Below are 12,371 nucleotides of genomic sequence, written 5' to 3' on the forward strand. Positions count from 1 at the left end.
ATGAATAGAAACAACAGCTTTCTCTATGACTTATGACTTATTGAATACAGTTTTTTTGGGGTTTGTTTTTTTTACTAGGCTGCTAAATATGGAACAGAATTGTTTGAGATAATCTGGTCTTCGTTTAGTTACATGGAGATACCGCATACAGCCGCATGAAAAAGCAAATGAACAAACTTTTGGAAAAAGAAACAAAAGTAAACAGTCATCTTTAGCAATGCTTGAATGTTTTCACTTATATACACTGTCAGCTAGCACATTTGCTTATTTCCGATCTGACGAAGAAGGGCAACCTTTGAAAGCTAATCAAGAAATGTATTAAGTTATGTCCAATAAAAAAGGTATCATCTTATTTTCTTTTCCATGTTTTATTTTGTTTGATTTCTATTGATAACCTTAAGAGTGGACTAACACGGCTACCACACTCCTCTACTTAAGAAAACATCTGAAAACTAAGTAAATTTACTGTAAGGTCAGACTAATTATTTGATTATTATTATATGTAGCTCCCAGATACTGTCTGCTCTGCTGTTTTGTAATCCACTTATAACTTGTTAGGGTACCAGCAGGCTATAAATCCCAATGTAATGAAAGGCTTTAATTATTTAAATTACTCAATTTGACTACATTTATAAATAACTTTGGAAAAAAAACTATTTTTTTTTCTGTATCTGAGAGCTAAATAGTTACAGAAGTGGTGCCCCAGCATCCCACTGAACTGTGTGCTCTATCTGGATTTCTCCAGTAAGCTCAGATTTGTGTGACAGCACAACTCCAAAGAACAACCTGAATAGTAGAGAATGTGTTTTCCTCCTTTTGGGGTGTTCTTTGTATTCAAAGGTCATTTCACTTTTGAAGTGTCTTATAAATGAATTGCTGAAATAAAGGAATAATGTAGCAGGTGAGGGTTTCTTACTTCATTAATGATTTCAGCTGAGCATTATTTTCAAGCTAATCAGTTGCAGGTCAATAAAATTTTCAGTTCAGTGGTGCTCTAACTTACCTATATCCACATCATCACTGTCAAGGTCGTTCTCCAGTCCATGTTCTGAAGCTCCACAAAATAGACATTGTTAAGTAGTGGACTTTCTGCAGTACTAGGACACATGTAATAATTCTCTTGGAGCCTCATTTACTAAAGGTTTTGCAGTTACCACATGATAATTGCCAAACTTATCCTGTAGTAATTGCAGAACCACCTTGGTAACTGTTGGGGACATTCCCAGCATTCTGCTGTGCAGTTAACAGAGAAAAGGTCACAACTATATAAATGGAAGGTAATTTTATAACAGGACGCCTAGGTTAAGAGGCCAAGTGACATTTACATAGGCACAGTTTTATAAAGACATGTGATAGGCACCTGAGTGTCTTCACAAAATATTATTGTATGTGGCAGAAATCGTGCCTTGAATGAAGTGAAGGTGTAAAGTTTACACAGTGATTAAAGTACAGTATTTTATAATCAACATGCATACTTGTGAACTCCATCTGTGCTGTGCCGAGACTGTACCTCTCGAGGATCCATCTTCTTGACAAGGCTCATACATTTAAGCCAATTGATATTTTATAAATGACCTTTTACTCATGTAGTCAGATACACACAAAAAAAGAGTTTTTAGAAAATTACCCCTTAAGTGCGCAATAGATAATGCATGAAGTTTTAAGCTACATCTTTTGAGGTGGTATTAACTGCTCTGTATTGTGTGCTGTATTAACAGTTAATATGCGATAATTATCTTTAACTGTAAGACATGATCTTCACTCCCATTCTGGTTAGCTGTTTAATGTGCATTAACTATTAGGGCACTGCAGTGGACTTCACAAATTGCTCCCAGGTGCATAGCTCCCTTACCTTGGGTGCTGAGCCCCCAAAACCCACTCCCCACAACTGTACACCACTACCATAGCCCTAAGGGGTGAAGGGGGCACCTACATGTGGGTACAGTGGGTTTCGGGTGGGTTTTGGAGGGCTCACATTTACCACCACAAGTGTAAGAGGTGGGGGGGGGGGGGGGGAAGGGCCTGGGTTCGCCTGGTTGAAGTGCACTGCAGTACCCACTAAAACTGCTCCAGGGACCTGCATACTGCTGTCATGGAGCTGGGTATGACATTTGAGGCTGGCAAAAAAAAAATTTAAAGTTTTTTTTTTTTAGGGTTGGAGGGGTTGGTGACCACTGGGGGAGTAAGGGGTGGTCATCCCTGATTCCCTCTGGTGGTCATCTGGTCAGTTCGGGCACCGTGTTTGAGGTTTGGTCGCAAGTAAAGTTGGCCAAGTGCTCGTCAGGGACGCCCTTCTTTTTTCCAGTATCGGTCGAGGACGCCCATGTGTTAGGCACGCCCCAGTCCCACCTTCGCTGCACTTCCAACACGCCCCTGTGAACTTTGGTCGTCCCCGCGATGGAAAGCAGTTGAGGACACCCAAAATCAGCTTTCGATTATGCCGATTTGGGCGATCCTGAGAGAAGGACACCCATCTCCCGATTTGTGTCGGAAGATGGGTGCCCTTCTCTTTCGAAAATAAGCCTGTCAGACTCTCTCTGGGTTCGAGCATAGCACTGCTGGCAAGGACGGAACAGAAGTTAGAACTTGGAACACTGTGATGCACATATATAAAAGACTTGTCTCTGATTCACTGGCACTGAGTGCTAAGAGGTCGCCACATGCACACTCCAGTAGGTCAGGTGACATCTGATGCTCGTGCCTGTGTCAGAGCTGAGGTCTGCGCATCAGCCAGGGAGCAGAGAGGATTAATAGTAACATAGTAAGTGACAGCAGATAAAAACCTGAACGATCTATCCAGTCTGCCCAATAGTCATACTCATTATCAATTCATGATTAAATCGACAATGAATGTGATATTATGTACTTGATTATGGTCTTTCTTTGGTGTTTCTGGGACATAGACAATAGAAGTCCGCACGGCCCTATTCTTATGTTCCAACTGCTGGAGTTGCTGTCGAAGCCCACTCTAGCCTATTTGTTTTCTCGTTTGCGGGGGACACACCATAAAAGTCTGTCCAGCACTGTCCTCATGTTCCAGCCATTAAAGTTGCTACCTAAGTCCTCTCCAGCCCATCCAAAACCAGATTGCCATATATGAGACACAACCATACAAATCTGCCTGGTATCAGTCTTAGTTCATCACAGCTGGAGTCGCCATCTTAGCGTCACTCGACACAGCCACATATATGCAGCCATTTAAGTTTAGGTTTTTTTTAAAACTTCCATTTTCTAATTAGAGATCCTCTGTGTTCTTCCTACGCCTTTTTGAATTCTGTCACCATTTGTGTCTTTACCAGCTCCTTAATGGAGACTTTCCACATCTGTGCTGTTAAAGCAAGGAGGAGGAGACAGCACTCAAAGAACTTGGTACTTGATAGGTGAGAGTCTGGCACAAGTGCAACATACACTTCCACTCAAACCCTGCAGGAATTGTTTCCACCCCCACGGGAACCCCACAAAAACTGCTTCCGTCCTCACGGGATCCCCGCAGAACTGCCTCTGTCCCTGCGGGAACCCTGTTCCCATGCAGGTCTCTACTTTGAATAACCTTGTGTTATCAGCAGATTTAATTACCTCACTAGTTACTCCCATCTCTAGATCATTTATAAATATGTTAAAAAGCAGTGGTCCCAGCACAGACCCCTGCAGAACCCCACTATCTACCTTTCTCCATTGAGAATACTGACCATTTAACCCTACTTTCTGTTTTCTATCTTGTAACCAGTTTTTAATCCACAATAGAACACTACCTCCTATCCCATGACTCTCTAATTTCCTCTGGAGTCTTTCATGAGGTAGTTTGTCAAATGCCTTTTGAAAATCCAGATATACAATATCAACCAGCTCACCTTTATACCAGGGGCATAGCTACGTGGGGCCACGGGGGCCTGATCCCCCATAGATTTGGCCCTGGACCCCCCTGCTGACAACCCTCTCGACCTCCCCTTCCGCTGACAACCCGCTGTCAATCCGCCATCGCCGTCTGCTACCTTTGCTGGTGGGGGACCCCAACCCCCGCCAGCCGAGGTCCTCTTCTTCCTTCGTTCTGTTTCTGAGTCTGACGTCCTGCAAGTTGTATGTACAACCCCGCCAGCAAAGGTAGCAGACGGCGACTGCAGGGGAGGGTTGGCGGCGGGAGAGTGGGTCGAGAGGGTCATCGGCGGGGGGGGTCAAAGTTGGTGGTGGTGGCGGCAGTGAGGGGGTTGGCAATGGCGGGGGTTTCGGCAATGGTGGGGGGGGGGGGGGCTAAAATGTGCCTCCTCACCTCAGGATCTGGACCCCCCTCCCGCTGAAGTCTGGTTACGCCCCTGCTTTATACACATGTTTGTTCACCCCTTCAAAGAAATGTAGTAGATTGGTGAGGCAAGATTTTCCTTCAAAGCAACCGTCCATGGCAGATACTGGCATATTAGTAGATTGATAGTTCCATTCCAAATATGGCAGAGCCATATAAAGCTGATTATTCTTATCTGCTTTTTTCGGTAGTTGGGCAATATTAATATGCTGCCCAACTTGCACACCAGGATTTACACCAGGTTTCAGCAGGTGCAGGTCCTTGCCCCCAAAGTTGGGCACGGGAATTGGTGCTAAGTGCTATTCTATAAAGGGCATCTGGAACAGAGCACCCTTTATAGGATACAAGTTTTGTGCGGATCTTTCTGACGCTTAAATTTGGGTGCCATTTACTGAATCCAGCTTTACATGCCTGAGCTGGTATAATTGTGCTCTAGCCTAAAAGCCCACCTTTCGGAGGATGCTTTCAAATCTTATTCCCTGGTTCTCCTGATTACAAAGTCTCTTATTTGTCCTAGATGCTTGTCTTGGTTAGATTGTAAAGGACTAAAATACAAGCAGATGCATGCCACTACCTTCTCTTACTTGAGCACACAGTTATGGAATGCATTACCTACAGACCTGAAAACAATCGACGAAATAACTAACTTTCGCAAATTTCTGAAGACATATTTTCTTCAACAAGGCCTACAAAGAAAACCTATAACCTCACTAATCCACTTCACCAAACCACCTTCTATACTTATCCCCTAATTACTTCCTTCTTTCTTCTATTACTAAATCTCTACATCTTACTAATAACTGTATCTGATAACCTGGAATGACAATGTATTAACAAAATTATGTAAGCCATATTGAGCCTGCAAATAAGTGGGAAAATGTGGGATACAAATGCAATAAATAAATAAAATAAATAAATACATCCAGAACTGTCTTATAATATCTGCTTGTTATACTACTATCACGTTTTATCATTATAATGTTACCCAAGATCCTTCTGTAATACAAAATGTCTATTTTCTTATAAATTTCCACCATTCATGATGTATTGTAAGCCACATTGAACCTGCAAAGAGGTGGGAAAATGTGGGATACAAATGCAATAAATAAATAAAATAAATAAATTGTAAGCTCTGTGGTGTAAGAACTGTCTCTTATGTACGTATGCAGCATTGCACATGTCTAGCAGCGTTAAAGAAATTAGTAATAGAGGAGTTTCCAGGGTTTAAGTCTCAGGTGCTGTTTGTGACCTTGGGCAACTCACTTATATCTCAGGTGCAAACTTACGTTGTAAATCCTCTGGGTTTACAGAAATATTCTGTGGACTTGAATATAATTACCTTAACCTGCTAAAGAAAAAGTGTGTTCTAAATCCAAATAAATAAAATAAAGCATTCTTGTATTATTATGTTGGCTTATAAATATCTTTCCTTGTTCTGTAATGTACTACACTGTTTTATTTGATGTGTTAAGCATGTGTGTGAATTCCAACAAATGATAAAACTAGCAAGCTACAAATACCACCATACCCTTCTCTGGAGCACATCTTTCGTAGCACAGCTTTTTGGTGAAGAACCTGTTTCCATTTCCTCCACAGCCTCCATAGAAAGATTTCTCACATGTCTTCAGGTTGTGATTGAAGGCCCATAATAAGCAGTGACCTTTGCAGTCTCCGACATCTTTTTCCAACTGGCAGACGCGATCTGTGCAAAGGCAGAACAGTAATGGGAAGTCTGAACTCTATACCTTGTCTCTACACACTCTTGACACTCAGAAGGTAATTTTCCTAAACATTTCTGCAGATAAACTAGATTTTTGCCTACAGAAATAGATGTTTGTAATATGCCAGCCTGATACTTGAGAATACTTGTGTGTGGACCGCATGTATGTTCATATGTTTACCTGGACTGTGTGGAGACATATGCTGCGGTGATGATAGGAAGGAGTTTGCACTTAAGCACACACTTTTGAAAATTTAAGTGTATGCATGTAAATTAAGCCTGTAAATGCATGCATGCCAAAAAGACTAGTATAAATGTGGACAATAGTTTCCCTGGGATAATTTGTCCCTTCAGTTACCCCACCCTTCCCCTTCACCCTTGTTTATGAAAGTTTAAATTATGGAATTCCATTAATAAGGAACTATCAAAAGTATCCAAGCATATTTTTCTCATAATTCATATTCTGCTTAATGAAATTTTGTCTGCTCTGTTTTGGTGTTCTGGAACACTAAAGCCTGGCAAGATGAATGCCTTTATTTCAATCTCTAATTTGTAGTTAATCCTGAGATATATAATTTGCATAGTTCCATAAATCCGCATTGCTTGTAAGGCACCATCCCCGGCCCCTTCCCCACAATATATTGTTTTGAGCTCTGCATTAGAGTCTGCTAAAAGCCACTAACATGGTTTTGTGAATAGACTCTTTTATGCAGTAATTGATATAACTACAGTTCTCTGGCCTTGGGTACACTAGAGTGTTAAGAAAGTGTTATGTGTCAAATATATGCTTTTATGTTTTTGCCTCTAGGGGGCGCTTTAACACAGCACATATTCCTTTGACATAATTCGGATTTTATTTATTTATTTATTTGTCACATTTGTATCCCACATTGTCCCACATATTTGTAGGCTCAATGTGGCTTACATATTAATGTATTTATTTATAGATGTAGATGTGTTAACCACCTTAATGAAAAGTTTCACCCAAGGTGGTGTACTATAGATGTAGCTTGATATAGAAACTATAGTAAATTGACCAAACATCAGTGCAAAATGAAAATAGAACAATAAAGGTAAGTTTGGATATAGCAAGTTATAGAAAAAGCAATAATATGATACAGTGTCAATATGTTGTCACACATTAAAACAGCACAATAAAATATTCATATCACAGAAATATGTTACAATATCAGTACAATACAATGAACATATTAAGAACAGCAGAGAGACTTGTGCAGCTGGGACAAGGAGCAGTTAGAATCATTTGATCAGCTGAAGGAGAAGTGGGACTTCCCCAATAAGCATTTACTACAATATCTTCAAGTACGGCATTATTATTATTCTTTACAACGGGCACATGGAGATCGATGGCTGTGGGGGCCAATGAACAAGATTCTATTGCGTACACCGCACAAGGCGAACAGCCTATCCACATGGTATAAAATCTTGCAGATGCATATGCCTCTGGGAGGGATGGAAAGATTGATGGACCAGTGGAATAGAGAGTTGAATAGAAACTACACTATTAAAGAATTTAGTAAGCTTTTCTCCAATATCTATGACATGGTTAAAGTAGCAGACCTGCAAGAAACTCAATACAGGATATTGCACCGAGCATACATTACAAAGGCTAAGGGGGCAGTCATGGGCCTCTGGGGAGAGGGTCAATGCACCAAATGCCAGAAAGGGTGGGGGACTTTTATTCACTCTTTTTTAGAATGCCTGTCCCTTTCACTGTGGAACCCAGCATTTCAGATGATTAAAGAAGTCACAAACAGGCAGATAGAGTGGGATTATGCAACCTTACTGTTGGGAGACCAAGACCTTCTGATTGCCCAGGGCCTTCCTAAGTCACATAGGAGATTTATATATACATCCCTCTTATTGATCAAAAAGACCATTTTACAATTTTGGATACACCCAGAACATCCCCCGGTAGAAGTGTGGTATAATAAAATGAGAATGGTGGGTGAGAATGAGTGCCGTATCTATGCCACCTCAGCAAAGCTTACCACCAGGCAATATCATGCTCTGTGGACAGCCTGTTTAAAAGTGTTACCTTTACAGGGCAATGAGGGAGGGGGGGGGAAGGGAATGGGAGGGTATGAGGGGAGCATTTGGGATAGATGTTGAGTTACGGTGTGGGTTAAAGTGGTGAGCATGAAGTATGACTGGGAAAGGGGAATAAAACAGAAAATGCAGTGTGTAGTGCGAGCCAGGCCGGTGATTTATGGTTAGATGCTTTGTAAGCTTCAAAATGTGATCTTTATGAGTTACTGTATACACATAACTGGAAGTTTTGGATATGTCTATGCGAGCACTGCTGTACTGTGTTAATAAAAATAAATATAAAAAAAATAAAATAAAATATTTTGTGCCAGCCTCAGATGTCATACTCAGGTCCTTGACAGCAGTATGCATGTCCCTGGAGCAGTTTTAGTGGGTACTGCAGTGCACTTCAGACAGGTGGACCCAGGACCATACCCCCCCTACCTGTAACATAAGTACATAAGTATTGCCATACTGGGAAAGACCAAAGGTCCATCAAGCCAAGCATCCTGTTTCCAACAGTGGCCAATCCAGGTCACAAATACCTGGCAAGATCCCCAAAAAGTACAAAACATTCTATACTGCTTATCCCAGAAATAGTGGATTTTACCCAAGTCCATTTAATAATGGTCTATGGACTTTCCCTTTAGGAAGCCGTCCAAACCTTTTTAAAACTCCGCTAAGCTAACTGCCTTTACCACATGTCTAGCAACGAATTCCAGAGTTTAATTACATGTTGAGTGAAGAAATATTTTCTCTGATTCATTTTAAATTTACTACATTGTAGCTTCATCGCATGCCCCCTAGTCCTAGTATTTTTGGAAAGCGTAAACAGACGCTTCACATCTACCCGTTCAACTCCACTCATTATTTTATAGACCTCTATCATATCTCCTGTCAAAACCCACCACAAACCCACTGTACCCATATGTAGGTGTCCCCCCTTCACCTTTAAGGGCTATGGTAGTGGTGTAAAGTTGTGGGTAGTGGGTTTTGGGGGTGGTTGGGGGGCTCAGCACACAAGGTAAGGGAGCTATGTTCCTGGGAGCATTTTTTGAAGTCCACTGCAGTGTCCCCTAGGGTGCCTGGTTGGTGTCCTGGCATGTCAGGGGGACCAGTGCACTATAAATGCTGGCTCCTCCCACGACCAAATTGCTTGCATTTGGACATTTTTTACATGGACATCTTTGGTTTCGAAAATCACCAAAAGTCAAAAATGTCCATGTCTAGGGATGTCCAAAATTAAGGATTTGGATGTCTCTATTTTGAAACGAAAGATGGACGTACATTTTGTTTCGAAAATACAGGTTTCCCCGCCCCTGGATTTTGCCGTTTTGCAAGGACGTCCAAATCACAACTTGGACGTTTCTTTTGAAAATGCCCCTCTCTGTCTCCTGAATATGATTTTCCTGGCTACTCCCAGGGGTGGATTTACCAATAAAGTAAGAAAGTGCCCATGGGCAGCTGTTTCGCCTGTGTGAATCACATGTTTTATATCATCCACTGCAGTGCAGCTCAATGACAAACGCCTCCTGGTACTATGTAAGCCACATTGAGTCTACAAATATGTGGGAAAATGCGGGATACAAATGCAACAAATAAATGTATAAAATCACTGCTAACTCTACCAGCTGAGTAATTGCCACTTTGGAAAGACATCAAGTAGCAGCTGGCTGCCCCCTTTTATAACAGAATTCAAAAATGCAAAGCATGACATTCATCCGCTATTTACCAACCAGAGGCCTGAATCTCTGGGGAAGAATCTACTGCAATGTTTCTACTGCACCTAGGATATATCTAGATGCCTGATATGATGATATCTTCAAGGTATAACATAGTAGATGATGGCACTTAAAGACCTGCACAATCCATCTAGTCTGCCCAACAAGATAAACTCATAGCATATGGTATGATGTGATAATAAAATATCCTTGCCGTTTTCGAAGCCCAGACCGTGGAAGTCTGCCCGGACTGGATATACTCCCCAACTACTGTTCAGAACATGACGAACAAAAGCATGAATCCACTGTAATATTTGGAAGAGATCTAATCCCATACTTAATTTAAATTTTAGTATAAGTATATTATTAAGATTTTTGCAAAAAGGAGAGAAATCCAGTACAATAACAAATGAACAAAAAGAATCTTTCAGTAAGAAAGGAAGAAAAATGTAAATAAGATTATGTTGAATGCAAATGTATTAACACAGCATTTCTCAAATTTTATACTTATGTTCCATCTTTCCAGATTGCAAACTCAGTCAGTGTAGATTGGAACAGATTTAACCCCATCCACAACGTGGGTGTTAGAAGAAGCACCTCAACTGAACACATATCTGGTGTAAAAACGTGTTAAAAAAAGGAATCTCTTATCTGATAGTATGCAACAAGTATCTCTTTCACCATCAAAATAATATGAGCTGTGCAGCAAATAAGAATGTTTACAGCAAAATACCAGACGCTGTTTTCACTATGCTGTTGATTATGAACTTTGTACGCTGTTACAGTTCATAGTTTGGACAGTGCTGAATGCCACTCCAAATGTTTCAAGGTGACCAACGCATTTCTATTCAAAGCAAAAGTATAATAAAAATACAAAGAGGGGAAAATATATCCCTATTCATTTGCAGCCTGTAATAATGATATATAAATAGTACCTTTAGTAGTAGTATTGACTTCAAAAGCAAAGTTGTTTTAAAATTGCCTGTATGGAAGCAGCAGCTGCAATCCGACATCCATGAGTCTCTCATACTGTACTGAGAGAAAAGAGCTAGTAAGCTGATTTTAGAAAAACATGGTTCCTGTGGAATTAACTAAAGAATATGGCCAGCAGGTCTGTCTTTTTGTTTCAACATGTTATAAAGCATGTCGGGGGGAAGGCCGACAGTCGCTCAAAAGCGCATGGTTCGGGATAAGGTATCCTTCAAAGATATCACCTAAACAGGGAAGCTAAGGTATCCTGATAGTGAAGTTGCAAAAGAGATCGTAGTAGATCAGGTGTCCTTAAATAAAAATAAAAATCAGAGAAAAGATTGCAAATTAATACTGTCAAGTACTGAGCATTATGTAAATAAGAACAACAAACATAGTTTGAAATGTCTATATGCGAATGCCAGGAGCCTAAGAAATAAGATGGGAGAGTTAGAATATATTGCACTAAATGAAAAATTAGATATAATAGGCATCTCTGAGACCTGGTAGAAGGAGGATAACCAGTGGGACACTGTTATACCGGGCTACAAATTATATCATAGTGATAGGGTGGATTGAATTGGTGGAGGGGTACCATTGTATATTAACGAGAGCCTTGAATCAAATAGATTGAAAATTCTGCAGGAAGCAAAACACTTCTTGGAATCACTGTGGATTGAAATTCCATGTGTAAAGGGGAAAAGGATAGTGATAGGAGTGTACTACCGTCCGCCTGGCCAGGATGAACAGACGGATGCAGAAATGTTAAAGGAAATTAGGGATGCAAACAAACTGGGCAACACAATAATAATGGGTGATTTCAATTACCCCGATATTGACTGGGCAAATGTAACATCGGGGCACGCTAGGGAGGTAAAATTCTTTGATGAAATCAAGGACAGCTTTATGGAGCAGCTGGTACAGGAGCCGACGAAAGAAGGAAAAATTCTAGATCTAGTCCTTAGTGGAGCACATGATCTGGTGCAGGAGGTAATGGTGCTGGGGCCGCTTGATAACAGTGATCATAATATGATCAGATTTCATATTAGCTTTGAAGTAAGTATACATAGGAAATCAAATACGTTAGTGTTTAACTTTAAAAAAGGAGACTATGATAAAATGAGAAGAATGGTGAAAAAAAAAACTTAGAGGAGCGGCTGCGAGGGTCAAAAATTTACATCAGGCGTGGATGCTGTTCAAACACACCATCCTGGAAGCCCAGGCCAAATATATTCCGCGTATTAAAAAAGGAGTAAGGAAGACCAAACAACAACCGGCATGGTTAAAAAGTGAGGTGAAGGAAGCTATTAGAGCTAAAAGAAAATCCTTCAGAAAATGGAAGAAGGAACCGACTGAAAACAATAAGAAACAGCATAAGGAATGTCAAGTCAAATGTGAAGCGCTGATAAGGAAGGCTAAGAGGGACTTCGAAAACAAGATTGCATTGGAGGCAAAAACACATAGTAAAAATTTTTTTAAGGTATATTAAAAGCAGGAAGCCGGAAAAAGAATCAGTTGGACCACTAGATGACCGAGGAGTAAAAGGGGCTATCAGGGAAGACAAAGCCATAGCACAGAGATTAAATGAATTCTTTGCTTCGGTCTTCACTGAGGA

The 12,371-nt window shown here is 40.7% G+C and overlaps 1 protein-coding gene across 1 annotated transcript in view; it reads right to left on the reverse strand.

Annotated features, from left to right (window-relative positions):
• LOC115460620 (kunitz-type U19-barytoxin-Tl1a-like) overlaps positions 1 to 12,371 on the reverse strand; it is a 79,270-nt gene that overhangs the window by 12,050 nt on the left and 54,849 nt on the right. The window contains exons 3-4 of the mRNA XM_030190391.1: positions 5,826 to 5,999; positions 1,004 to 1,048 (exon numbers count right to left, since the gene is read on the reverse strand). Of these exons, the coding sequence (XP_030046251.1) occupies positions 1,004 to 1,048; positions 5,826 to 5,999 (219 nt within the window). The remainder of the gene's footprint in view (positions 1 to 1,003; positions 1,049 to 5,825; positions 6,000 to 12,371) is intronic.

Source organism: Microcaecilia unicolor, chromosome 1 (assembly GCF_901765095.1).
Source record: "Microcaecilia unicolor chromosome 1, aMicUni1.1, whole genome shotgun sequence".
Classification (NCBI taxonomy): Eukaryota; Metazoa; Chordata; class Amphibia; order Gymnophiona; family Siphonopidae; genus Microcaecilia; species Microcaecilia unicolor.